We start from the raw sequence: 25,010 nt of genomic DNA on the forward strand, positions 1-25,010 counted from the left end.
TCTTTGGTCGGGATGTCTTGGCGTAATTTAGCAAACACGACTAGCCTGTTAGCTAACCATCCATTTCCGCGTCACAAGATCACGTCTGCGCCATTTATCCAAGCAATAGACAAGTCCATCCATCCATCCATTTTCTTAACCGCTTGTCCTCACAAGGGTTGCGGGGGTTGCTGGAGCCTATCCCAGCTGGCTTCGGGCAGTAGGCGGGGTACACCCTGAACTGGTTGCCAGCCAATCGCAGGGCATTTCGCAAGTCACTTAAGATAAACCTTCCCGCCACACGGAAGTGTTTGTGACGTCGCCGTGAAAAAGCGCTGTCATTTCAATGGAAAAGCAAGTGTGTGATTGGCCCACCTCAACCAGGGCAAACTTCTCCTCGGTGGTGTAGTTATATCGGGTGGCACGCTCGTATTCCTCAGCGTTGTCAGGGCACTCCTTGTTGGAGTACTTGTCTGTGGGATGGACCAGTTTCCAGGAGTACTGAGGAGAAAAGTTGTGTCGAGACATTATTACGGTGATGCCCTGCTATATTGCATTGGTTCATCGCCCCCCCCCCGCTATATTGCATTGGTTCATCGCCCCCCCCCCGCTATATTGCATTGGTTCATCGCCCCCCCCGCTATATTGCATTGGTTCATCGCCCCCCCCCCCGCTATATTGCATTGGTTCATCGCCCCCCCCCCCGCTATATTGCATTGGTTCATCGCCCCCCCCCCCGCTATATTGCATTGGTTCATCGCCCCCCCCCGCTATATTGCATTGGTTCATCGCCCCCCCCCCGCTATATTGCATTGGTTCATCGCCCCCCCCTCGCTATATTGCATTGGTTCATCGCCCCCCACCCCCGCTATATTGCATTGGTTCATCGCCCCCCCCCCGCTATATTGCATTGGTTCATCGCCCCCCCCCGCTATATTGCATTGGTTCATCGCCCCCCCCCCCCCGCTATATTGCATTGGTTCATCGCCCCCCCACCCCCCCCGCTATATTGCATTGGTTCATCAAACCCCCAACCCCCCGCTATATTGCATTGGTTCATCGCCCCCCCCCCCCTGCTATATTGCATTGGTTCATCGCCCCCCCCCCCCGCTATATTGCATTGGTTCATCGCCCCCCACCCCCGCTATATTGCATTGGTTCATCGCCCCCCCCGCTATATTGCATTGGTTCATCGCCCCCCCCCCCACCCCGCTATATTGCATTGGTTCATCGCCCCCCCCCCCGCTATATTGCATTGGTTCATCGCCGCCCCCCCCCGCTATATTGCATTGGTTCATCGCCCCCCCCACCCCCCCGCTATATTGCAAATATTTTATGGGTTGTATATCCATAAAGTGATGTTAAACGATTGTTCACCGCATATGTATGTCAACGACTACATTATTATTATTATTTTATTTTTTTTTTTGACTCACCACTTCCATGACGTGAGCACTCCACTGCGACAGGAGCTGCATGCCCTGCAGGGCCAAGTCAAAAAGCTTCCTGTACTCCATATCCGTCTTCTGGGCTTCCTGACGACCCGACCCAGTCACCACCTAGGGATCGTCGTGGTTCATTTTCATCAAACTTTTGCACTTTCTGCAACTTGAGACAATCATTATACCCCCTGTATATTTTTTTTGTCAGCAGATAATGTTGAACATTTTGGCTCTAAAACTATTTCACATCAAATTTTCTCTCATCTTTTTGATGAAAAACAACTTGACACACAGTTACAGTATATCAACAAGTGGCTTGTGGAAAAAATTTTGCTAAATTGACTGATTTATAAGAGTGTTAACTGCCACTTTCCTGAACTGAAAATTGTGATTAAAAACTTGAGTTCTTTGGTCGAGATGCCTTGGCGTAATTTAGCAAACACGACTAGCCTGTTAGCTAACTTTTGCACTTTCTGCAACTTGAGACATCTGACTGTAAAACTAATTCACGTTGAAATAGCCCATAAAAAAATACAATCGCACATTCCTGTCTACTCCTCACAACTCCTCTCGCTAAGCACAATTAATACACATTTAAGTCCAAACGATTGCTCTAACGAATCAGGTCGAGCCATTGCAACATACAAACAAACCTCCCCGGAATGCCATACCAACCTCGCTGTTGCTGTAGCGGGCCAGCTCGGAGATGAAGCGCATGTGATCCTCGCGGATCTGAATCATCTGCTCGCAGATGTTGTACTGAGGGCTGCTGGATATGGACGTGCACGTCCACCTGGAGGGACAGTCGCGCGTGTCAGTTAGGGAGACAAAGCTAGATAAAATGGACCCCGTCCGTCTATGAGGTCAATTGCAACAATTGCAATTGACAACGCGTGCGTTCTCGTCTCACCTGGATTTGTTCTCCTCAAAGTGAGCGCTTGTCTTGATGTACCGGGACAACTCGATCTGCATGTCGCCGAAAAGAGGAACCACCTGTAGTTGCTGCAAACGAGACATATTTTGAGTTTAGGTAGCGTAAGTGCTAAGAACCAACGCGGTAAGTGGCGAGATATGATGGAAAATTTGCAGTATGTACAGGAACCGTACTTATTGTGTCTTTATACAATACAGTGCCATTTTCTTTTTATAAAAAAAAAAAATATCTTGATGTATTTTTGGGGGGCTAGCTTGAAAATTACTAGCTTGAAAAACTCCTATATTGGGGCACTCTTAAACCAAGGTGCCACTATACACATTTATGCGCTTCCATTCATACCTTGAAAAACTTATCAATCTTGCTCAGGTTAATCCTCTTCTTGGCATCCATCTTGTAGATGTTGCTGCTGTTTCCATCCATGAGATACAAGCCGAAGCCCATGACCTGGTTGAAAGGCAGAAAGGCAAGTTGAGGAGGTTTCTTCATTTTGGTTTTCCCGCCGAGCTGGCCGCAAGGACTCACTTTGAGCAGCATGTGCTTGTCGCCAGGGGTCAGGTACATCTTGTTGTCGTAATACTCCACACACAGGTTGACGATGTCGGCCAGCAGCTCTTCGTAGCCGTTGATCACCTCCAGCTGCTGCTGCAAAGACTGAGCGTGTGCAGGAAAACAGAGACTTTTAAAAGATTTCTTCATCTAAGACGTCTGTCTGTATACGGGTGGGAAATTATTATTAAATTACATAATACATTTTTAAAACAAAACAAAAAAAAATACTCAACGCAGCTTAAAGGGTTACTTTTAAATTTGGTAAATTCCTGCTTCCTTTGCATAATGGAAACTTTACAGCATTGAATGTTGCTGTAATTTTACTCTTTTATTTTTATTTTTATCACTGCTCATCTGGAGGCCAACCTGAGTGATTTTGTTGTGGTTCGCCAGGAACATGGACAAGTTCTGGGATTCCTGAATGGATGCAGGCTCAGACATTTTCCGGAGAAACTGAGCAGCACTGTAGGACAAAAAGGAAGACGGATTTGTTCTCAAATCAAAATCTCACAGCATTTAATCAGACGTCGTCATCTTTTGTGTACGTGTAGTGTGGAGTGAAAAGTTGCCAAATGCTGCCACCTAGTGTTTATTTAGCTGTTTCTCAGACTGATACAACATAGAAACACATCTGTCACTCTTTTTTTTTTTTTAAGTCTTTAGCTAAGCAAACTTTAACAAATAAAATTCCATAGAACTGACATTAAATAGTTAGAGTAAAGTTAATGTTTATTGCACTAGTACGTGAAGAACGTATCTTATTTTGTTGCAAACTTTGAAAAAAATGCAGTTGTATGCATTTTTTTTAAACTTCAGTTAAAATGACATTTTTGTACATTTAGTTTTTTGTATTTTTCTTTTTTATTACTTTTTAAAACAATGACTTAATTTATAAGTAAGGCTGCATTTTTTTTAAAATACTTCAAACAACACTACACATTTTTGCAATATTTAATTTTCGATTTTTTTTTATAAAGTTGTACTTTTTAAAAACTTTTATCAGTAACTATATATTCAACTTTTTTCAACAATGAGTCAGTTCTGACATTTTCTTTAGTTGCAGGTGGGTGCAGCTCCACCTTTTGTTGAAAATAAAGTTGTTGTTTTTTAAAAATAATATTCAGACACAGACTGGAACAAAAAATCTCTTTTTGTCATTGTTTTCCTATATTTTGACAATTACCTTAATCGTGGTAAACAAAAAAGATGTTTTACTTTTTCATTAAAATGCTAATGTTTTCTAATAAAATACCAATATTTTGTATTGTCAAAACAGTTTTTATATTTTTCTTAATTTAGATGTAGATCCAGATTTTTTTTGTTGTTGCTTTTATTAATATCACAATATTCAATTCATTTTTAGGAGCAAATTCAGACCCTTTTAAAATATTTTGTTAATATACATTAATAAACTAATAATTTTGAACAGTATTTCATCTGTTTTGAAATGTTCTTTTTTTTTTTTTTTTTTATGCCGGCTTTTATCATCTCCATAATATTCGGATTGCTGCTTGCTCTTACCGCTTGTAAGCCGAGTGGTCGTTCTTGACGCTGCACTTCATGTTCTTGAGCTCGTCGAGCACAGCAAACATGTTGATGAATTTCCCCAGCGTCAGCAGGTAGGCCTCGGACACAAAGTCCTTGCGCCGCTCGGTGTGACACAAGCGCCGCACCTCGCCGCAGAAGCGGTCGATGGCGGTGCGCTAGAAGAAGAAGTTCAAAAATGCACGATGCTGATTCGATTGCAGTGAAACCCCGTTTATCGCGGGGGAGGGGTACGTTCCAGAACCGTCCGCAATACATTCAAATCCGCGATATAGCGAGTGCAGGTCATATAAGGAAAATTATGTATCCGATTACTTTATTAACTGATGTGATAGTTGCTTGAATATTCAATTTTAAAAACGTATTCTTTTTTTTTTTTTTTTATTCACTGCACATACCTGAAAGTACATGAAGTTCATCAGCTTGGTGACTTCAGGCTCCAGCACCTCCACCGTCTTCTCGTAAATCTCCACTCGGTTGGGCTGCTCGTTGCATTTCACCTGCAGCAGGAGAGGAGCGAGGAGTGAGCGGAGGCAACGCTTGGGATTGTGACTTGCGGCGATTACCTGCGGAATTGCACGTGAGCAGCTCCTCCAGGTGTACAGCATGACCGCGTACTCCTGACCCTCCTCCAGCATCTCATTCTACGGCCACAGGGTAAGCAAGCAAACAATTGCAAACGGAATCAACTTATTGGACACTTTATTAGGTACACCATTTTTCCTTCATTTCCTTGACTGATGTTGCGCTTTGGTAGAAAGAATACAATATACTGATGTTACTGTTGTTGAAGTTGTCGCTATGTATACATTTTATGCCCTTGATTTTAAAACATACTATCAAAATGAAGATGGCTCGTTGATACAGTTGAGTAAAGCATGTCCACAGAGTTCAAAAAGCTTAAGGCATGCGTGAGTGAGTCATTTACTCCCAGGAGGAGGCAGGGAGGAAGAGGAGAGCAAAAGCGAGGCATTGCTGCTTCCAAACAAAGTTCTGTTTGATTCCAAAACCCAGGAATGATCCCCCTCCTGCCTCCTAATTGCGCACAAAGCCTTTTGCACCCCGCCAAAGATGCCTGGCGACGTCCACTTGTCCTCAAAGACAATATTAAAATGTGTGCCATATTTAATCCGTTTAGATTTAATTGAGGTAAAGTGCCAGAATTGTTCATAAATACAATGTGTCTCTTTTGTATATGCCAGTTTTGATGTCTTTAATGGAGGTAAATATCCACACCTAAAACACATTTGCAATCATGTTAAATAATAGAATATCTGTCGCTTTTAATCTGCTGTGAAATGTTCTTTAATTGAGGTAAAAATCCACACTAAGTTTTACCATTATAAATATGAGAATATCAATAAGATTGGTAATATTTTAACTGTGGACATTTTCTTTAAAATAGGTCCAAATCTGTTATTTTATTTTATTGTATTGTTTGTTTTTTTTACTTTTGTTCTTAATATTAGTATTTTGCAATTTTAAGGTTGGAAATGTTATTAAGTTTTAAAAACATCTAGACTTTTTTGTTTATAATAATATTATATAATATTTTGTGAATTGTCTTTAATTAAATAAAAAATACAGACTTTTTTCTTTTTTGCTTTTGTTCATAATAATCTGCCAATTTTGCCTTTATGCAAAGAGACTCGCCTCCCAGCACACGGGGTAATCTCCCACTTTTAAGCTTTTGCGACATAGTGTTTTTTTGAAACATGTATTACAGTTTAAAAATGCAAAAATGCCACAAAGCATTGCCTGTCCAATTTCAATCATTCCTCTAGCGGGGACAATGGATGATTACACTGGTTGGTATGGTATGGTTTGAAAGCGGTGAGGTAGCGCGCACCATGCTGGAGTGGACGGTGGCCTGCTCGATGTATCTGGCGATGCCCGTGACGAAGGCGTTGCGGTCCTCAAAGTTGGTGTTGAAGTTGGGCTGCAAGAGGAAAGACAGTCGACGTCGGTCAAACCATAAACACTATCGGAAGCACTCGCACACGTTTCCCAACAGTCTATTCTCTTTCATTTGTAGCATTTCTCTTTTTTTTTTTCCGACCAATCAGATGTCAAGTTGTGTGTTGCTATGCTATCTAATCTGCCCAGGGCCTTCATAACAAACTATATTAGCAATGGGATGATGCCACAAAATGTCAGCAAATGGTCATATGGTTCCACTGACACCAAAATGCCACCTGATAACGCCAACGTGACCACGAAAACAGAAAATAAGGCAAATACACGTGGGGGGGGGGGGGGGGTTACTGCATTGCGTTTCTGTATCGTATTGATGGCTTCTATAATTGCGACGTGACAGCGGAGGCTTTAACAGTTGGATTAAGTCACGTACGTCCCCAATGAACGTCCAGGTACCAAATGAAACATGAGAAGCATAAAAAGGTAAGGCCCCCATTGGGCGCTGACCTGGTACATGATCGAGGAAGGCAGAGGTTCGATGCACGGCTGCTGGTCAGGCAGCGGCAGCTCCTCCAGAAGGTCCACGTTGGAGAGAGCATCCTCCAAGGTGACGGTGGACGTCATTCTGTCGGAAAGAGACACAAGTATGCACAGACGACAGAAATCAGATGTGTCAATCGTCAAAATCGCAGCAAAAGAGTCTTTAGCATTCGTTCTTGCACAAATCATTCATTTTAGTTTAGCTTTTATTACCAGCGGTCATTTTAGTTTGTTTTAGTATCATTATTATGGGGTATTTGTGTGCAAGATGGTTTTTAAGTCACACGCCCCCAACAATAGATGCCATTAAAAATATAATAACCAAGCAACCAAACCGCACTGCACTTTTTATTTTAACGATACAATAATCATTTATTGCAGATTATTTTGCATACACCAAAGCTATGGGGGAGCCCAGTTTGAGAAACCGTGGTGTAGCGCAACAAAACAAAATTGTGATTCATCAAATGGATGCTGCTGACTGCTTACTTTCGCCCTGATAGCGAACAATCAGCGAGTCAAACAAAGCACGTCGGGCCCGGAAGGTCACAGGAGGACATCGCACTTGGCTACGGATGAAACCACAGTTTCATTCCTTTTATACCTACACGAAATGTGCATTATGCAGTATGCAGTATTAGGGAAAGGCTGTGCGGCAAGAAACAAAATCGAGGCATAATCAGGAACTATCGTGCAAACATAAGACATTCGAATGAAAAACAGGTTTGCGGAATCCCCGCGTATGCTAGCATAAGGACAAGCATAAATACGAGGGGTGGGAATCTTTGAATGTCTCACGATTCGATTCGCATTTTTGGCTCTGCGATTCGATTCGGAATTGATTTTCGATGAAGATTGCTTTTTGATTCAAAATGATTTGGTTGACAATGATTTTTGCTTTAATCTATAAATGTGCAAGGAATTGTAATGATCTACTCCAGTCTGACTCGCTAATGCTAATTAGCGCGCTACTCGCGGCAACTTTATCACTCAAAAGAACGGCTCCACGCTGAAAAAAAAAAAAAACTTTTATTGGAATAACTTGATCGTGACTTTTTCAACTTAACAGTGTATTAGACCGCGTGGAACCACACTGCCCCTAAGTGGCCAAATCGGGTACAACATGAACAGCGCTCCAAATAAAGACACACGCAGACAAAGGCAAGACATATAAAATAATTTAAATAAAATCGATTTTGGGACATTTAAAATCGATTCTGAATTGTACTAAATGAGAATCGATTTTTTGGCACACCCCTAATAAATACGGATTGATGACATGATGAACTTGCTAAAATTTGGTTCAAAACATCAGGTCATCACAACCAATACTTATGCTAGGATGCAGGGAAAGTCCGCTAACCTGCTTCCTGGGTTTGGTCATGTGACAACGGCAACGCAATGCTGAGAGTAGTTTTAATTTTAATCGACAACAGAGGCAGCATGGCTGTCCCCTGAATTGGATGAAATAATGAATGAAATCTGTTTAATTGTTATTCTGTAAATGCACTTTTAAATCAGTATAACGTGCTTAACTAGTGATAGCAACTATGATGTATTCTTGAAGGAGAAAAAAAAAGAGCTGAGGTTTGGTTTTCTTTCAATGTTTCGCCAATTTTACTTGCAACAAGCGACCAGACTAGGAAGTGCAACTCAAAAGCACGGGACAGAAAGAAACCACTTCTGCTCCGATATGTAAGCATTTCTTTCTATGTGCTTAAGTAACTATTCATCTTGATCTCATCCACACAGAACCCCCCCCCCCCAAAAAAAAACAATCTGCCATAGGTTGTAACCTTGGTTACATAAAACAGGAACACAGAATCAAATTAAAAAAAAAAAAAAAAAAAAAAGGGGGGGGGGGGTATAGCCTGAAAATGTCACCTCTGATAAAAGAGAGAGAGCTAAAAAAGTTTTACTCCTGCCACCACGGTAAGAGGCTTATTACTTACTTACAGTGGCCTAAAGCGGGTGAAGCGGGCAGTGCAAGCAACACCCGCCATTTAATGCCTCCTCAAACTTCTTTATGACATCACAGGAAGCACAGTGACGCGTTCAAACGCAAATCAACATAAGCTCGTGGTCGAACTGCAACTGATAGTAAACAGCGTCACACAAGAGCTGCATAATAAATCTAAACTAAAGAGAAAGGACAGTGCAGGCCGGGTGATAACATTTTACATTTAAGAGCTACTTGCCAGAGATGAACATTCTATTTCCTGTTCTATGGTTATCGGCACTTCTCCAAAATGACAGCCGTGAATTACGGAACTTCCTGACAGTTGATGTTGGAAGGATTCTCGCAGCTGAGAATGAGCTCATTTAAAGCCCACCTGTTATGCTGTGGGTCAAATTTAAAGCTCACAAATCAGATGTTTTATATATACTGTATATGTCAAGAAGAAAGAAAGAAAATGTAAAAAATTATTTTTGCTAGTCCTGTTTTTTTGTTATTTTTGAATTGTTTTTTTTTTTGTTTTTTCATTAGCTTTTAATTGGCTAAGACCTAACATGACAAACCTGCAACAGGTCATTGTTGAAATATAATGTACTTAAAAAAATACCTTTTAAAAATGTAATATAAAACTTGGATACAACTTTTTCTGTTGCACTTGTTTTTTTCCTCTTTATTGCATATCATTTTAACTACTTAAAAAAAAAAAACTAAAACACGGGTCAGCAACCCGCGGCTCCAGAGCAGCATGTGTCTTATTTTTCACCATCACTAAATTTCTGATTTTTTTTCCACCAAATTCAAGTTTGGCATAACAAAATGAAACACGTCCTACCGATTCCGTACACTTTTTGTTTTGTTTTGTTTTATCTGTCACTACTCCATGACTGATTGTTATCCCATGTGCAGCGATGGCTGTTTTAAAGTGCTTTTCTAAATAAAGTTGAGTGATATTTATTAATATTTTCCCCCTGTGCTGGTAGGCAGCAATACGCTTCCTTAAAAAAAAATATATATAATAATATATATAATAATATATATATATAATAATATATATAATAATATATATATATATAATAATATATAATAATATATATATATATATATATAATAATATATATATATATATATATAATAATATATATATATATACATATACATATATATATATATATATATATATACACACACACACACACAAATTGACCCAAATTATAGTTAAAAAAGAAAAGAAAATATACAATAGGCTATATTTCAAATATGACAAAAGCTGGCTAAAACTTCAATGCTCAATTTTTTTATTATTCACCCAAACGCACCACATTTGACAGTGAACGGGAGAGATACAGTAAAGTCCCGTGAACGCATCACAAACCACACAGCTACACTTTGACGCCACCTTTTCTGCCCTGTTCGAGGACAGGTGATCCAACGAGCACCGCTGTGTGCATATTATGGAGTTAAAACATAAATAAAACCCAACATGTCGCAAATTTCAATCGAATGATCCGTTTTGCCTTTGAAGTGGAAAAAGTGCCTGCCCCCAATACAGTATGTCGCTGCGGTGAGCTTACCGCGGCCTCACCACTCGAGCCACGAAGAAGAAAAGAAAAAAAAGTTAATTTGATACATTTCAACGTGATTCAAGAAGTAACAGCCCACGCAAATTGACATTTAAGATACGTTTGGTGATTATTTTTGTGAGAAAACATTCAAAGCAGGCGACGCAAGGGACGCCTACACCCAAAGTTTGCTAGCTTAACTTCGCCGTTCAATCTGTCCAAACTCACCCGCCGAGAGTTGGTGGTTAAGCTACCGGGAAACCAAGAGTCGACTAGGCCGACAGGAGCGCCATTCAGCCGGGCACGTCTTCGATTCCAACCAGGCTGGATGTCCCAAGTTGGAGTTTTCCAAATGTATCGTCGGCAGTTCGACGAGTCCTTCCAGGCTCGGTGTTGTTACGATGGGGCGGAGCACGAAGTTCCTGTCCAAGCTCAAACAAACTGGGAAATTCAACAGGAAGAGAAAAAAAGAGAGAAGCAGGCGCACGCGCACACGCAGAGCAGAGGAGTGCCTCGGCCTCCCCCCCAACCAACCAGGAAAGGTGAAGCCAAAGGAATGTACACTGGAGCCCCGCGTACTAGCGGTTCGGCACTCGCGGGTTCACCTATTCACCCCAATAGTGTCGTTTTTTAGTTTCTTTTTTTTTTTTTTAGGTGGGGTGGGTGGAAGCCAACCCCGTTTTTCGTGGAAAAACGCTTGTTGGTGGTAAATCCCGGCTAATTCAAGATTTATTTGCGGTAAAATAAATTAAATAAAACAAAAATATGCAATTGAATGGATTCTCAGGATTTGTGATTTTGCGGGCTGTATTCATCGTGAATAATCAGGGTCTACTGTAAGAGACAATTTGTAATTTTGGTATTTTTGCAAGAAACACAAAGTCGACGCACATGATTTGCTTTGGTGGACCACATAAGATTATTTGGCGGGCCTGATCTGGCCCATGGGCCTTAAGTTTGACACCTGTGCCTTAAACGGTTCCTACAGCTAGAGGCAAGTTCGACTCAAGACTTTTTAATTCCATTTAATAATACATCTAACGTTAGTCTGAATTTCCACATGCAACTGTTGAAATGTGAATTGCAGCCAGCATTCCAACTCCCCAAATCACTCTCACTCTTGGTCAAATGACTGAATGATGAAATGCAATGCATAAACATGCTTAACTCATTCACTGCCATAAATTCATTAAAAAAAAAAGATTATTAAAAATTCGGGGCGTCAGGGGATTACATTTTTTTTATACGTATTTAATCGCATGACTTCACTAGTTAATTTACGATTAATCAAAAAATTGTATATCTGTTCTAAATGTACAATAAAAAAAATATCTAGGTTTTCCTACTCTTGTTAACAAAAGTGGAAAAAAATGTTAAACTAATAGAGTTAATGATTTTTAAAAATTTGGGGCGACAGGCAATTAAATGTTTTAATTAATAAATTAATTTAATGACTTCACTAGTTAACTCACGATTAATCACAAATTTGATATCTGTTCTAAAAAATGTTAAACTAATAGAAATAGTTAATGATTTTTTTTTTACGTTTATAGCCGTCAATGGCAGTGAATGAGTTAAGAATGTATCGCGATCAGAGCCAGTAAATGGACAACTTCAGAATTAAGTAGGATTTATTGCGCTCCATACAACAACGACACATTATTAATTTAACAGCCACCTTGACTGCAGGGAAAAAGAGGTTTTGCAAACAAGTCTTGCTTCAACATGCGCAGTCACGTGACTTGTGGTCGTCATAAAAACACATCGCTGGACTGCAGCCTCACGATTAGCACTGCTCGAAGCCGGCCATCAACGAGAGGGCGAGCGACTCCACTGTAATCAAAACAGAAAATAATCTCAGCTGTGCATTAAGCGTTCAAATTGCATTCAAAGGAAACTCACAGTGAGGGAAAGAGCCACGACACACAGCTTTGTTGAGGATGGTCACCAGGAACATGTGACAGTTTTTGAAATCGGACTCCATTTTGGCAATGGACTCAATCCTATTGAAAAATAAATAAAGTACATAAAAAAAATAAAAAAAAAAAAAAAAAAAAAAAAGGAAGGGTTTCTGAGGTTACATCTTTCCACACAGGTTCTTACTTCCAGGCTCCAAATCCGGCTTGCCATCGGTCCGAGAAGATGAGGACAAGATTGAGCACCTTCATGATGGCTTCCTTAACAAAACTGACCTGAGGAAGGAAGGAAGGAAGGAAGGAAGGAAGGAAGGAAGGAAGGAAGGAAGGAAGGAAGGAGAAAACGGATGATGTCACTGTTGTGTTAACATTGATACACATTACAGTAACAAAACAAATCCCAAAATAGTTAAGTGCTTATATTTTGTGTAAACATGAGCACATTAAATGACATTTAAAAAAAATCGATCATAAAAAACTGATAGCAGTAAATTCCCAACTAAATAAAATATTGTATATAATAAAATATCAAATGAATAATACTATAAAACAGCCTAAATCTTTTTTTTTAAGAAAGTGCAACATTAATAAATAAAGCTTTCTGAATATTACATTTATTGTCTTTTGAGGAAAGGCCAAAATCACATTTGACTTTTTGCAACAGAACTTGTTTTCATTTTAAGTAAGTGCATATTACTAGTTGTGTGTCTGTGCTTGTTTTTTGTTTACATTTAGGAAAATGAAACAGAAAATATTTGTCAGGAATGTGCAACATGTTCATCAGAACTTTGGCTTCTTTTTAGGAAAGCAAAACAATTGTTTGGCTGACCAAAAAAGCGCATTCACTCGTCTTCTTTTTCGCAATGCGCAAAATCGATCGTTTGTCTTCTTTAGGCAAGATTGACATCAATTTATGTTTTCTTTTTAGGAATGTGCCACCTCAATAGTTTGTCTTCTTTTCAGGAAAGCAAAACAGTTGTTTGTCTTCTTTTGATTGAAGTGCAACATCGTTCTTTGTCTTCTTTTTTAGGAACATACAACATCCGGTTGTCATTTTAGGAAATTAACAATGCAGAGGGGAGTTAATTTATTACACGATCATTTTAGTCTCAAACGAGTCAACAACTTTGACCCGCTGCCAAGAAGCCCAAAACAATATTATCAATACAACAATAATACTATCTGTACCATACTGAAAAAATATGAACACAGCGCATGAACCGTCGCCCTTCGATGAATTACCTTCTCCCTCAACAAACAGCGGTCATGAATGGTCGCCAAGTATCTGTAATGGATCTTAATCAGCTGGTCCAGGTCCTTTGCTTCCTGCACTTGGTGCTGGAACTCCAGTCCGGTACTGTGCAGAATCTGACCGTGACAAAACACATTCAAATACAACATAAACTGCTTTTATAAAGTGTCATGATTAGCATGTATTATTAGCGTGTTGCATGTGCGCCTTTAAAGGGGCATGGCACAACTCGGTTCAATTAACGGTAAATTTGCATCGGTGGCTCTCCTTGCCCACAAGAGAGGGCATTACAGTACTTTAACTGCCCCAATTGCGGCATGTAAATAAAATAAAAAAAAATTGACAATTGACTTTTAACAAAGGCGTGTGATTGAGTGGTCGGCTGCTCCGCCTTTCTCTCACCCTGGTCATGATGTAGTTGTGAAGGCTGTTGACGAAGTGCATGAGTTTGACGCGCAGCAAACACATGCGGTGAATCTGCTGCTTGACGGGTTTCTGCTGGGCGTCGTCAGCCGCCGGCGTGCCCTCCAGTTTCTTTGTGAACTCTGCGAACTCTTGACGTTTCAATTCATTACGTTGTGGGAATTATAGCACCAGTTGAGCGCGACGGAGGAAACGGCGCCACCTACCGCTGAATCGAAGCGTGTCCAAGCTGTACTTGGCCCATTTGATCTGGAGCAGCAGCAGAAAGACTTGATTGTAGATCTTTTGGCACTCGGAGCTGATCACGATGTCCACAGGCCACGGAACCTGGAGAGGGGGGAAAACTAAAATATTCAAATAGGTCTGTGTTTTGAACCTTTAACTCATTCACTCGTAGCCTTTACTGGATTTTGAGTGATTTTTGCAAGGCCCACAGAATATTGTGTTCTATTACTATAAAAACATGGAACAACATATCGAACCTATCTGCTTCCGTTTTGCAGCAATCAGCATTAGAATATAGCTAAGTTTCACCATTATTCCCAAATCTATTTAGAACTGTGAGTAAATTCAACATGGCCCTGGTTGAGCTCTTTTGCTCTGCTGCCACCTGCTGGCCGTTTGTGTAATAATGACCATTTCTTCAACAGTTCTTTGCTGTTGAGAGGCTGCATCAAAACCTTCTGTATGCTTTAGCATTTAAAAAAAACGCATAAATACGTCTTTGGGACACTTAAAACATTTTAATTTATAGAACGTATTTATTACGTTTAGAGGAGCAAATGAGTTAAAGGACAGAGCTATCCCAAATTGTACACTACATAGCTAGACGATGCTTGCATATGCTTTATTTTTTTTGTTAGTAGGATTAACGGAATCTTCAGCAGGTAAATAAAGGAAAAGGTTGTGGGGGTTTTTAACCGAGCAATAGAAAAAACCCTGATCTGCTAAATATAATGGGTTCAAATGTAAAAATAAAAACACAATTTTTTTTGTTCAATGTATTTTTTTAAAGGAAAAAAGTGACAAAAATATATTACTCAACTCTTATTTTATTAAAAGGAGTGAAAATGTACATCCTTCCCCCTTTTGATGTTTTACATCATTGCAAAAAATGAAATAAAAATTAAACTAATGTATATTTTTTTAGCTACCATAAAATTAAAAAATGAACTGATACACAAGCATACTATATACTTTTATATTTGGTTAATCCTGTTTACCAAACAAACCAAAATCATTGGTTCATAATAAAAACCTACCTTATAAGTGAGTGTCAGCACTTCCAGATTATTGACAGGATGTTTCTTCCGGCCGGGATCAATTGTCTCCAAGAAGATTGACAATCTTACAAAGCAAGAAAGATGTCGATTATTTTTACACAACACACGAAAGCGCACGCAGTACCTGCTACTGTCCTCCGGGCGGCGCTGTCCCACAGCTTCCTGCAGCTGGCCGTTGAGGAAGGACGGCTGCTGCCAGCTCTCCTTTTCGCGCACCTTGTCAAAGATGGCCGTGTAGAAGTCGTACATGGTGTCGCCAGCCTCGAGCAGGAAGTAGTTCCTCATGGCCTGGAGGTACTCCAGTAGCCTGAGGAACAAGATGGCGTGAAGAAGAAGAAGAAGAAGAAGAAGAAGGAGGGTCAAAAGTCTCTCGACAGGTTCCGTTGCCTTACTTGTAGTCTTTTTTGAGGGTCTTCATGAGGTTGCCGCAGCAGTCGACGTAGCGCCGCTGGATGTGCGGGTAGAGGCACGAGCGCAGCGTGAGCTCGAAGGTCTGGCAGGTGACCGACTGCGACGAGCGGTCCACGGTGAAGTCGTCCCGCGAGAAGCACTCGTGGAAGTCGCTCTGCTCCAAGTACAGCCTGAGGCCAAAAAAATAAAAAAAATAAAAACACGCCGTGTCTTCACACTTTCAAGAGTTTCAAATCCATCCCTTCCAAACATGTGATGTATGTTTCAGCTAATGAGAGTTCATCTACAGTCATTTTAAAGGAATTCATATGAATCATTTAAAAGGTGAAAATAGGGATGCAGGATAATATCGGTGGTCGTTGATTATCGGCAAATTATCGACCAAATTGACGACATGCAGATAATAAAGAAATCTGCCGATAATAATCAACTTGCCACGTTGGTCCATCGATTTGTGCTTGTGGCTCGGGTTTTGCCCAACTCCTCAACCCCTCCCCTCCCCTCCCCTATGATAATGTCGCATTTTTGTGACATCATAATGCGCGCGACCTCGTGTTCACAGAAAATGCATCATGGCGGCGACATGGCACTCGCCATTTTGGGCTTTCTTTACTGCATCTGCCCAAAATGTTATCCCTTGCGTTTTTTGTTGCATTTTTAAAACAGGACAAAATGAGTTACTGGTTGACTTTGAAGCAGAGCTTCACTTGTCGGTTATCGACATCGGCACTTTCTAAATGATTGGTTTATCGTATCGGTTGAAAAACGCATTATCGTGCATCCCTAGTTAAAAATATATTTTAAGACTTATAAAAAAAACCGGACTCATTCATTTGTGTTGAGCTGGATGTGCACTGAATTGTTCTGCCACTAGGTGGCGCTGGCGTTTCATGACGGACATTGCCGTGCATTGAGCTGGCAGGACAAGCAGAAGAAGGCGGGAACGCTTGATGGATCGCTTGCTAGATTTCTCCTGCGGCTCACCTGGCAAAGTTGATGGCCAGCAGCGGGTCGTGCAGATCTTCGATCTGGAGATGCTGAGCGATGACCGATTGCATCCGGATCAGGCTCTTCCTGGTGTCCTGTCGCTCGGTCACGCCGCCAGAGGGAGACGCGTCCTGGCTGCGGAGACGTGACTGCACCGACTCCAGGAACAGCGTGTATAAACTTTTGCGCTCGGCGTCTGCGTTGCAGGACAACGGTTGAACCGAAATAGCCGATTTCCATGAAACATCTGCCAAATTTCATGTCAATGTCTAAAATTTACGGAAGAGGATTAGAGCCAGTGAAGAGAGGGGGGAAAAAAAGTTTGGCAGGATTCTAACTTTAAAGTCAGAATTCTGAGAATCAAGTCAGAATTCTGAATTAACGTGAAAATTCTGAGATTAAAGTCAGAATTCTGAGAATCAAGTCAGAATTCTGAAAATAAAGTGAGAATTCTGAGATTAACGTGAAAATTCTGAGAATAAAGTCAGAATTCTGAGATTAACGTGAAAATTCTGAGATTAAAGTCAGAATTCTGAGAATAAAGTCAGAATTCTGAGATTAACGTGAAAATTCTGAGATTAAAGTCAGAATTCTGATATTAAAGTCAGAATTCTGAGAATAAAGTCAGAATTCTGAGATTAACGTGAAAATTCTGAGATTAAAGTCAGAATTCTGATATTAAAGTCAGAATTCTGAGAATAAAGTCAGAATTCTGAGAATAAAGTCAGAATTCTGAGATTAACGTGAAAATTCTGAGAATAAAGTCAGAATTCTGAGAATAAAGTCAGAATTCTGAGAATAAAGTCAGAATTCTGAGATTAACGTGAAAATTCTGATATTAAAGTCAGAATTCTGATATTAAAGTCAGAATTCTGAGAATAAAGTCAGAATTCTGAGATTAACGTGAAAATTCTGAGAATAAAGTCAGAATTCTGAGAATAAAGTCAGAATTCTGAGAATAAAGTCAGAATTCTGAGAATAAAGTCAGAATTCTGAGATTAACGTGAAAATTCTGAGAATAAAGTCAGAATTCTGAGAATAAAGTCAGAATTCTGAGAATAAAGTCAGAATTCTGAGATTAACGTGAAAATTCTGATATTAAAGTCAGAATTCTGATATTAAAGTCAGAATTCTGAGAATAAAGTCAGAATTCTGAGATTAACGTGAAAATTCTGAGAATAAAGTCAGAATTCTGAGAATAAAGTCAGAATTCTGAGATTAACGTGAAAATTCTGAGTTTAAAGTCAGAATTCTGAGTTTAAAGTCAGAATTCTGAGAACAAAGTCAGAATCCTGCCAAACTTCTTGTTCCTCTCTTCAGGCCCTAATCCTCTTCCGTAAAAAAAAACCTCGAGTTTGACAAAAACCCCGACTGACCTCTGGAGGCCTGCTGCGCATCTTCTCTTCGATCCAGGTTCTTGAGGAGCTGCATGGACTTCCCGGCCATGATGATCTGTTTGAGGACGGGTTTGAGGAAGGACACCATGGTCAGCTGCCGGTTCCCCCCCCCGCCGTCCCCTGCGGAACTGCCGCTCGCCGCGTCGCTCATCTCGCTCTCCACCGTTTCCGAGATGCTGTACAGCGTGTAGGTGGCGTGCCAGAAGTCCCTGTGATTCACCGCCACGTCCTTGTTCCTCTGGATGATGAACTCTTTGGCGGGATCGAACAGGTGGCCGTGGACGATCCATTCGTCCACTATCTCCAAATATGGTCGCACGGTCTCGGTCCAAAGTGAAAACAGTAAGGCCACCTAATGGAAAAAAGTGGCGAACTTTACTTGACCCCCTCATCAAGATTTGTTTTTCTTTTTTTTTTTTGTATTCGTCTCACAGAGGCAGTTCCAAAAAAAAGTCACCGTTTGCTCGGAAGCTTCCCCGACGCTGTCGTACTCGATGATGGCCTTGTAGAGCGTGTTGAGCAGGTGGGAGGCCCGCACCACATTGGGGGTCTCGGGGGGCACCTCGGCGATGCCCGTGCAGAAGACCTTGTGCAGCACTTTGATCTGCGCGAGGTGCGGTCGGAGTCGCTCCAGCACGGCCGACAGCGTCACCGTCTCGTCTGGAAGGGCGAGCGCCTTATATTTAGAGCTGTCAAAATTCATCGATTCGTCGAGAAGTAATCGATTATCAAGTTAATCGACAACTATTTTATTAATCGAGTAATTGTTTGGAACCATTTTTTTTTTATTGAAAATTGGCAAAATCCTCTGATTTCAGCATATCAACAGTAATTGTTCACCGATTATCTTCTGTGTTTAATCAAAATAAGACATTTGCAAACATCTGTTTTTACTTGACTTGTTTAACAATGACCGAATCGGTTACATCGTACAACATGAATCCCCTGTTTTTAATCACTATACGAATACAAAGTACTAAATAAATACCAACCAGTGGTTAATAGGGGAATGGTAACTGGTTAACAGTAATCAGGGGGAGGGGAATTGTAATACACTTGAATGCAAAATTAAAATAAATCCAATTAGTTGATGAATAGATTGAATAATCGAGATGAATTGATTCTAAAAAACGTCAATCGTGACAGCACGACTTATATTAGTTCACACTGATACGACGTTATGCTGTAGCGATATACAGTAGTTCTGTCACTATCAAATATTTTTAGAATCGATTAATCTATCGATTAATCAACTCATCGGATTCCTTTTAATTTTGCATTAAAGTGTGTTACAAAAGCATTTCCTCCCTGATTACTGTTTATTAACCAGTGATTGGTGTTTATTTCTTACTTTGTATTCGTATAGTGATTTGAAAAAAAAAAAAAGAACATTAATGTTGTACTCTGATACCGATTCGGTCATTGTTTTCCAAAGTAACAACAGACGTTTGCAAATGTCTTATTTTGATCTCAAACAAGATAATAAGTGAACAGTTACTGTTGATATGCTGAAATCAGAGGATCTGAACAATATTTTATTAAAAAATGGCTCCAACGATTACTCGATTATTAAAATAGCTGTCGATTAATTTGCTAATCGATTACTGGTCGATTAATTGATTAATTCTGACAGCTCTAATATACAGTGAACCACTACTATATGCTAATTACTGTTTGCATTATATGTTATCATTGCAATTTACTTTTTTTTTTCCTACTACATTGTACCACATTGCTGGGCAATAAATCAAATTAATTCGATTCATCGTCATATTGAAAATCGAATCGTTGAAAATGTGCTAAATGGTGAAATCGAATTCTGAATTATGTCCCGTTACATCCAGATGTTATTGTGAGTTGTAATTTAGAATTTATGAATGTTAAGTTGATGTTAAAACTGATTTAGAATCAGTAGACATTATTGTTGTCTAAACATTTTGCACAGGAATTATTTATATGACACCTTGAAATCAACTTTTGTTGGGTTTCTTAGATTGAAATCGCTGAAAATCCTAATCGCCCTGAATGACTTGAGACTTTAATTTTGCGGCCATATCATATCGCCCAGCCCTAATTGTAATGTCCAATTGGATTCATTGTTCCCGGCACTTGCCTTTGCACACGAGCACTCTCTCGATGGCGACCAGCTCCTCCTTGAAGCTGGTGAAGTACTTATTGAGGGCCCACACGAAAGCCTGGTAGGTCCTGAACGGGGGCTCCGAGCCCCTCTTAGAGCCGGCCGGACCGAGCTCGGGACTGTGGCCCGTCACCTCGTCGATGAATCTCTGCAGCCGGAACACCGCCTGGCCGTACGCGGCCACGTGCTCCAGCACGGACCGTAGGCAATTCTGCGGCAAATCGTAATCGCGAGCTCAAATCGTATTTCAAGTATGTTTGTTTTTTTGTTTTGTTTTTTGTTTTGTTTTTTGTTTTTTGCACTTACACTGGTGAGATGAGTGACCACCACGTTATTCCTAACCGACACGTTCCCATCGTGATGCTGGAATATGAAGTGCTTCTTAACGCCCGATAGAAGCCTGAGACGCAAAAAAAGTTCATAACACAACCCAAGAATTAAAGAACAACTACTACGATTATAAATGTCATTTACGTTGAGGACACGGTGGCAAAACAAGTCGATCCGTTTTTATTAACCTATAAAGAACAAAGTGAAAAAATGTGATGATGCAGCTCACCACAGAGTCTCGCGGATGACTTGGGTCTCGGTAACAAAAGCTTTTTCTTCGGGCAGATACAGAGGATCGGTGTTGTACAAGTGCTGGTCCCTGCGCAGGAAAACGGGTCATAAGAACATCACAAAGATGTTTTATTCAGTCATTTATGACTTTTAATGACGGCTGATCCATTTTGAAAAATAATTGTAAAAAAAATTTTCCCCCTCAATATTTATTAGATTTTTGTTTCGGTCCTCTTTCTATACATTCACCATTGAATATTTTTACAATCGATTAATTCGGATTCATTTTAAATTAAATATGCTGAAATCAGAGGATTTGGACCATTTTAAATTTAAAAAATGGCTCCAAATGTTTACTCGATTATTAAAATAGTTGACGACTAATTTGATAATCGATTACTTGTCGATTTATCGATTAATTTTGAAAGATGGCTCCAAACAATTACTGGATTATTAAAATAGTTGTCGACTAATTTGATAATTGATTACTTGTCGATTAATAGATTAATTTTGAAAAATGGCTCCAAACAATTACTGAATTATTAAAATAGTTGTCGATTAATTTGATAATCGGTTACTTGTTGATTAATCTATTAATTTTGAAAATGGCTCCAAACGATTACTCGATTATTAAAATAGTTGCCAACTAATTTGATCATCGATTACTTGTCGATTAATTGTTTAATTTTGAAAATGGCTCCAAATTATTACTCGATTATTAAAATAGTTGTCGATTAATTTGCTACTCGATTAATTTTGAATATGGCTCCAAGCGATTACTCGATTATTAAAATAGTTGCCAACTAATTTGATAATCGATTAATTTTGACAGCTCTATTTTTAATATGCCATAGTTTCAGTGTTTTGGGATCGGGTCTCACCAGACATTGAGTAAGTTGGAGTGCAAATGGAGGCTGTGGGCGAATCGGGGGGCGTGCGACACCCAGTAGGGAGTCACCACATGTTGCTCCAACCAGGCACGAGCATCGGGTTCACCCACTACAACAAAACAGACAAAAATAAAACACAACATTTTCTCTCTACATATTACTTTTTGGCGTATGATCGACAGTGGTACCCTGACTTCTTGTCAGTAAATTGAGTTACAAGTTGGGTCACAGAATGAATTAAGCTCTTATGTTGAGGTACCACGCTACTGCGATTGATTCCGACCTGTCCACGGGACCGAAACCGTCTTGTCGGCGTGGTCTTTGTCCTCCTGGGGGGTTTTGTCCAACTGGATCCCGGAGTCCTCCCTGCTGATTGGCTGATGGCTGTCCTCGCCCTCGCTCTCCTCCTCGGACCACTCCTGATCATCCCGCAAGAAATAGCAACTTAACGTAATTCGTCGAGTGTAAAACTAATCAACTGCAGCTGTCCAATATCTTTAGAATCAAGTATTCAAGCAATTATTCCATCGATTAATCGGACAGACAATTGATTTTGCTTTAACAAACTCTTACATGCATGTGAAGTGTACCGGTAGCTATTATGTTTGTCCACTTGGGGTTGCCTTTCTTCAGGTTCTACTGTAGTATCTGTGACTTTTGAGTGCGCATGGCAAACACTGCAGAGTAGGGCCCGACCGATTAATCGGCCGTCAATTATAATTGGCCGATTACTGGCCTTTAAACATCGGCCAAAACATTTTCCCTTTAAAACGTTATCAAAGAAAACCAAAGTTACCAAAATCGGTAATCAGTATTTTTTTTCTGCCAAAAATCGGTATTGGCCTCAAAAAATGCATATCGGTCGGGCCCTACTGCAGACCTAGAAAAGACTGAACACTCACCGGAGTATCAGGATATGGCCTATTGTCTATGTCCTCACCCTCCAGAAGGTATTTCGCCCAATCGAAGTTGTCCTCTGGTTCTGTGGGGGGGGGGGGGGGGGGGTATCATTATATTGAAATAAAGCAGTGTTTCCCCCCCCGAAATTTCAGAATTTGCTATTTGAAAATTGCATTCTACAACATTTCAATACTATTATATACTCTATAGACGTCAAAAATTCATTTGAACTATTTCTATTAGTTTAAAAAAAAAACATCCACTTTTGCTAACAAGAGTATGAAAACCTAGAATTTTTTTTAATTTTATTTTTTAGAACAGATATAAAATTTGTGATTAATCGTTAGTTAATTAAAATAAAAATGTAATTGCCTGACGGGCCTGATTTAAAAAATATATTAAAAATAATCATAATAAATACTTTTATATCTGTTATAAATGTACAATAAAAAATCTAGGTTTTCATTTTAAAAAAATTCAATGATTTTTTTTTTAAACTAATAGAAAAAGTTCACATGACACTGAATGTGCAAAACCCTAAATTCAGACTTGCCTGTCTGAATACTGTAAAAAAAAAAAAAACTAATAACTTGAACCTCTGCGATATAACAACTCACCGGCCTCCTTTACCCGGGGTCTCTCTGTAAAGTTTGTGTTGGAGGGGGAGCTTGATAACAGGAGAAGCAGCGACAGTATGCTGTAGTGCGCGTCCGTCTGTAAACACGCAAACAATCGTTAACACACGGACGGACGCCTTTCGAGAAGATGGCGGCAACGGGTGTTTTTACCGTTTACCTTTGTTTCATTGGTGTTAGCGAGGGGCGAATTGAGGAACTCATCAGTCAGCCTCATCCAGCTTTCGGCCTTCCTCACTTCCGAGTGGACCATCAGCTTTTCGTAGATTCTGCGTCCAAAAAAAACAACAACACATTCACATTCATTTTTTGCCTCCAAAACTCCAAGAGCTCCAACCAGAATCAAGCGTAACATGACGCGGAAACAGAAATACAATTTGGAGTTAATGCTACATTTTTCTGTGAAAGAAAGCTTGGACAATTGGGTTGTATTAAAACCAAAGGGGCCGTAGTATCATTTGTTCAAATTCATACTGTTGAATTATTAACATTGTTTTTCAGTTTCAATTTATATTTTAGCCGTTTTGGATTTAGTTATAGCTGTGTAGCTCAATGAATAGAATTGTCTATTGTATTCTTATCTGTCTCTTTCGCCTGAGAAGAAAAGGGCAACAAGTTATTTTCCATGAGAAGAGAAGGGAGTGTAGTCTAGTACCGGTCTCAGACGGTCGAAGTGAGACGGGCTGATTTATTATTGTTTAGGTCTAATCTGATTTGTATTCCTGAGAACTTCTGCCTTTTTGTGAAGGGGAGGAGACTTTTCGTATTCACCCACTTTTCAATAAATAATGATGTGCAGGAGAAGGAAGGACACACTTTTGAACAGAACACTGCTTGGGTGACTTCAATTGTGTGATCAGAAGCTTCTGATAATGATACCTTTGCAAGGGGACTTCTTCACCAGAATCTCACCATTCAGTTAATTGAACACGCAAAGAGTAGAATAAAAATATTGTCTACTCTAACAAATGGCGACCCCGACGCTGAATTATAACAATACCAAAACAGAGTAGACACTTACCCACTGATGCTACGCTGCACTTTGTGGCTGTCCACATCCAGGAAGTGATGGAACCTGATGAAATCATTCAAAAACAAATGATAAATAAGATATCCACATTGGGGGGCCATTGTTGCTTGCTGTGCTTGTGTCACATTTTCAAATATACACAAACAAGAACACGTCTCCTTCCTCAAAGCATGACGAATCTAGAAAAAAATAAAAAATTCTGGATAGGATGTGAGCCAGAACATCTTACTTGAAATTGGACCAAGCGAATTTGAGCGCCAGCTGGAAGTTGTGCTCCTCTTCGTCCTCCAGTCCGCTCACACACCTGATCAGCTCCTTCGTCTCCCTCTCGAAGGTGCTCCAGTGAGCCATAGCTTAGCTCGGCGTCACATGTGGCGAGCGGTGTAACCGGGGGGTTGAATACCTTACACCGAACGAGGCGCTAATACGTTTGGGATCACGCCATTTGTGACTGGAGCAGGAGGAGCTCTGTTTAAATTAGCAACATCTTCACAGGCGCGCTATTAGCTTCCAGGGGGACGTGTGCGCATGCGCGAGGACACACCGCTATTATCTGCTTCTTCTTTTTTTTTTTTTTACAACACAAATTGTATTGTTGATTTAAATGGGATAAGAATCAAATTTGAAGTGACAGGAAAAGTCGAAGCTTAAAAATAAAAGCAATAGATGTTGCATCAATGTGTTTTATTAACATTTCCCACAATGCATCGCGTGCAGATTACACAAAACGGGAAGTGTATCTTCTTGCCCGATTTAGAACTAT

General features: G+C 40.1%; 2 protein-coding genes across 3 annotated transcripts in view; both read right to left on the reverse strand.

Moving 5' to 3' along the window:
• Nucleotides 1-10,914, reverse strand: part of cyfip1 (cytoplasmic FMR1 interacting protein 1) — a 25,357-nt gene extending 14,443 nt beyond the window's left edge. Inside the window, exons 1-13 of the mRNA XM_086088336.1 lie at nucleotides 10,654-10,914; nucleotides 6,877-6,994; nucleotides 6,302-6,391; nucleotides 5,019-5,096; nucleotides 4,851-4,952; nucleotides 4,429-4,610; nucleotides 3,274-3,370; nucleotides 2,881-3,009; nucleotides 2,698-2,802; nucleotides 2,332-2,423; nucleotides 2,097-2,214; nucleotides 1,416-1,538; nucleotides 355-480 (exon numbers count right to left, since the gene is read on the reverse strand). Of these exons, the coding sequence (XP_085944462.1) occupies nucleotides 355-480; nucleotides 1,416-1,538; nucleotides 2,097-2,214; nucleotides 2,332-2,423; nucleotides 2,698-2,802; nucleotides 2,881-3,009; nucleotides 3,274-3,370; nucleotides 4,429-4,610; nucleotides 4,851-4,952; nucleotides 5,019-5,096; nucleotides 6,302-6,391; nucleotides 6,877-6,993 (1,359 nt within the window). The 5' untranslated portion in view covers nucleotide 6,994; nucleotides 10,654-10,914. The remainder of the gene's footprint in view (nucleotides 1-354; nucleotides 481-1,415; nucleotides 1,539-2,096; nucleotides 2,215-2,331; nucleotides 2,424-2,697; nucleotides 2,803-2,880; nucleotides 3,010-3,273; nucleotides 3,371-4,428; nucleotides 4,611-4,850; nucleotides 4,953-5,018; nucleotides 5,097-6,301; nucleotides 6,392-6,876; nucleotides 6,995-10,653) is intronic.
• Nucleotides 10,915-12,038: 1,124 nt separating this feature from the next.
• On the reverse strand, nucleotides 12,039-24,780 carry tubgcp5 (tubulin gamma complex component 5). Of its 2 annotated transcripts, none has more exons than XM_086090135.1 (22): nucleotides 24,477-24,780; nucleotides 24,239-24,292; nucleotides 23,378-23,486; nucleotides 23,200-23,296; nucleotides 22,585-22,664; nucleotides 21,966-22,101; nucleotides 21,674-21,791; nucleotides 20,791-20,880; nucleotides 20,538-20,631; nucleotides 20,208-20,442; nucleotides 18,552-18,754; nucleotides 18,074-18,446; nucleotides 16,695-16,893; nucleotides 15,692-15,880; nucleotides 15,424-15,606; nucleotides 15,279-15,363; nucleotides 14,223-14,343; nucleotides 13,996-14,138; nucleotides 13,584-13,709; nucleotides 12,529-12,617; nucleotides 12,328-12,428; nucleotides 12,039-12,258 (listed from the first exon to the last, which is right to left on the reverse strand). In XM_086090135.1, exons 1-22 carry the CDS (start codon nucleotides 24,596-24,598, stop codon nucleotides 12,212-12,214), a joined length of 2,994 nt encoding a protein of 997 aa, XP_085946261.1. In that variant the 5' UTR covers nucleotides 24,599-24,780; the 3' UTR covers nucleotides 12,039-12,211. The 2 variants fall into 2 exon arrangements, with proteins under 2 accessions (XP_085946261.1, XP_085946260.1); XM_086090134.1 differs by having other exon boundaries at nucleotides 13,996-14,147.
• Between the last annotated feature and the right edge of the window lie 230 nt (nucleotides 24,781-25,010).

This window comes from Leptonotus elevatus, chromosome 11 (assembly GCF_054856555.1).
Source record: "Leptonotus elevatus isolate MCC_2025b chromosome 11, RoL_Lele_1.0, whole genome shotgun sequence".
Taxonomy (NCBI): domain Eukaryota; kingdom Metazoa; phylum Chordata; class Actinopteri; order Syngnathiformes; family Syngnathidae; genus Leptonotus; species Leptonotus elevatus.

Coding starts and splice junctions, on each gene's coding strand:
- tubgcp5 (XM_086090134.1), bottom strand. CDS start 24,598: ATGGCTCACTGGAGCACCTTCGAGAGGGAGACGAAGGAGCTGATCAGG. Junction 15,607..15,691: donor ACCCTCAAAAAAGACTACAA/GTAAGGCAACGG, acceptor CTTGTTCCTCAG/GCTACTGGAGTACCTCCAGG. Junction 12,429..12,528: donor GCCGGATTTGGAGCCTGGAA/GTAAGAACCTGT, acceptor ATTTTTCAATAG/GATTGAGTCCATTGCCAAAA.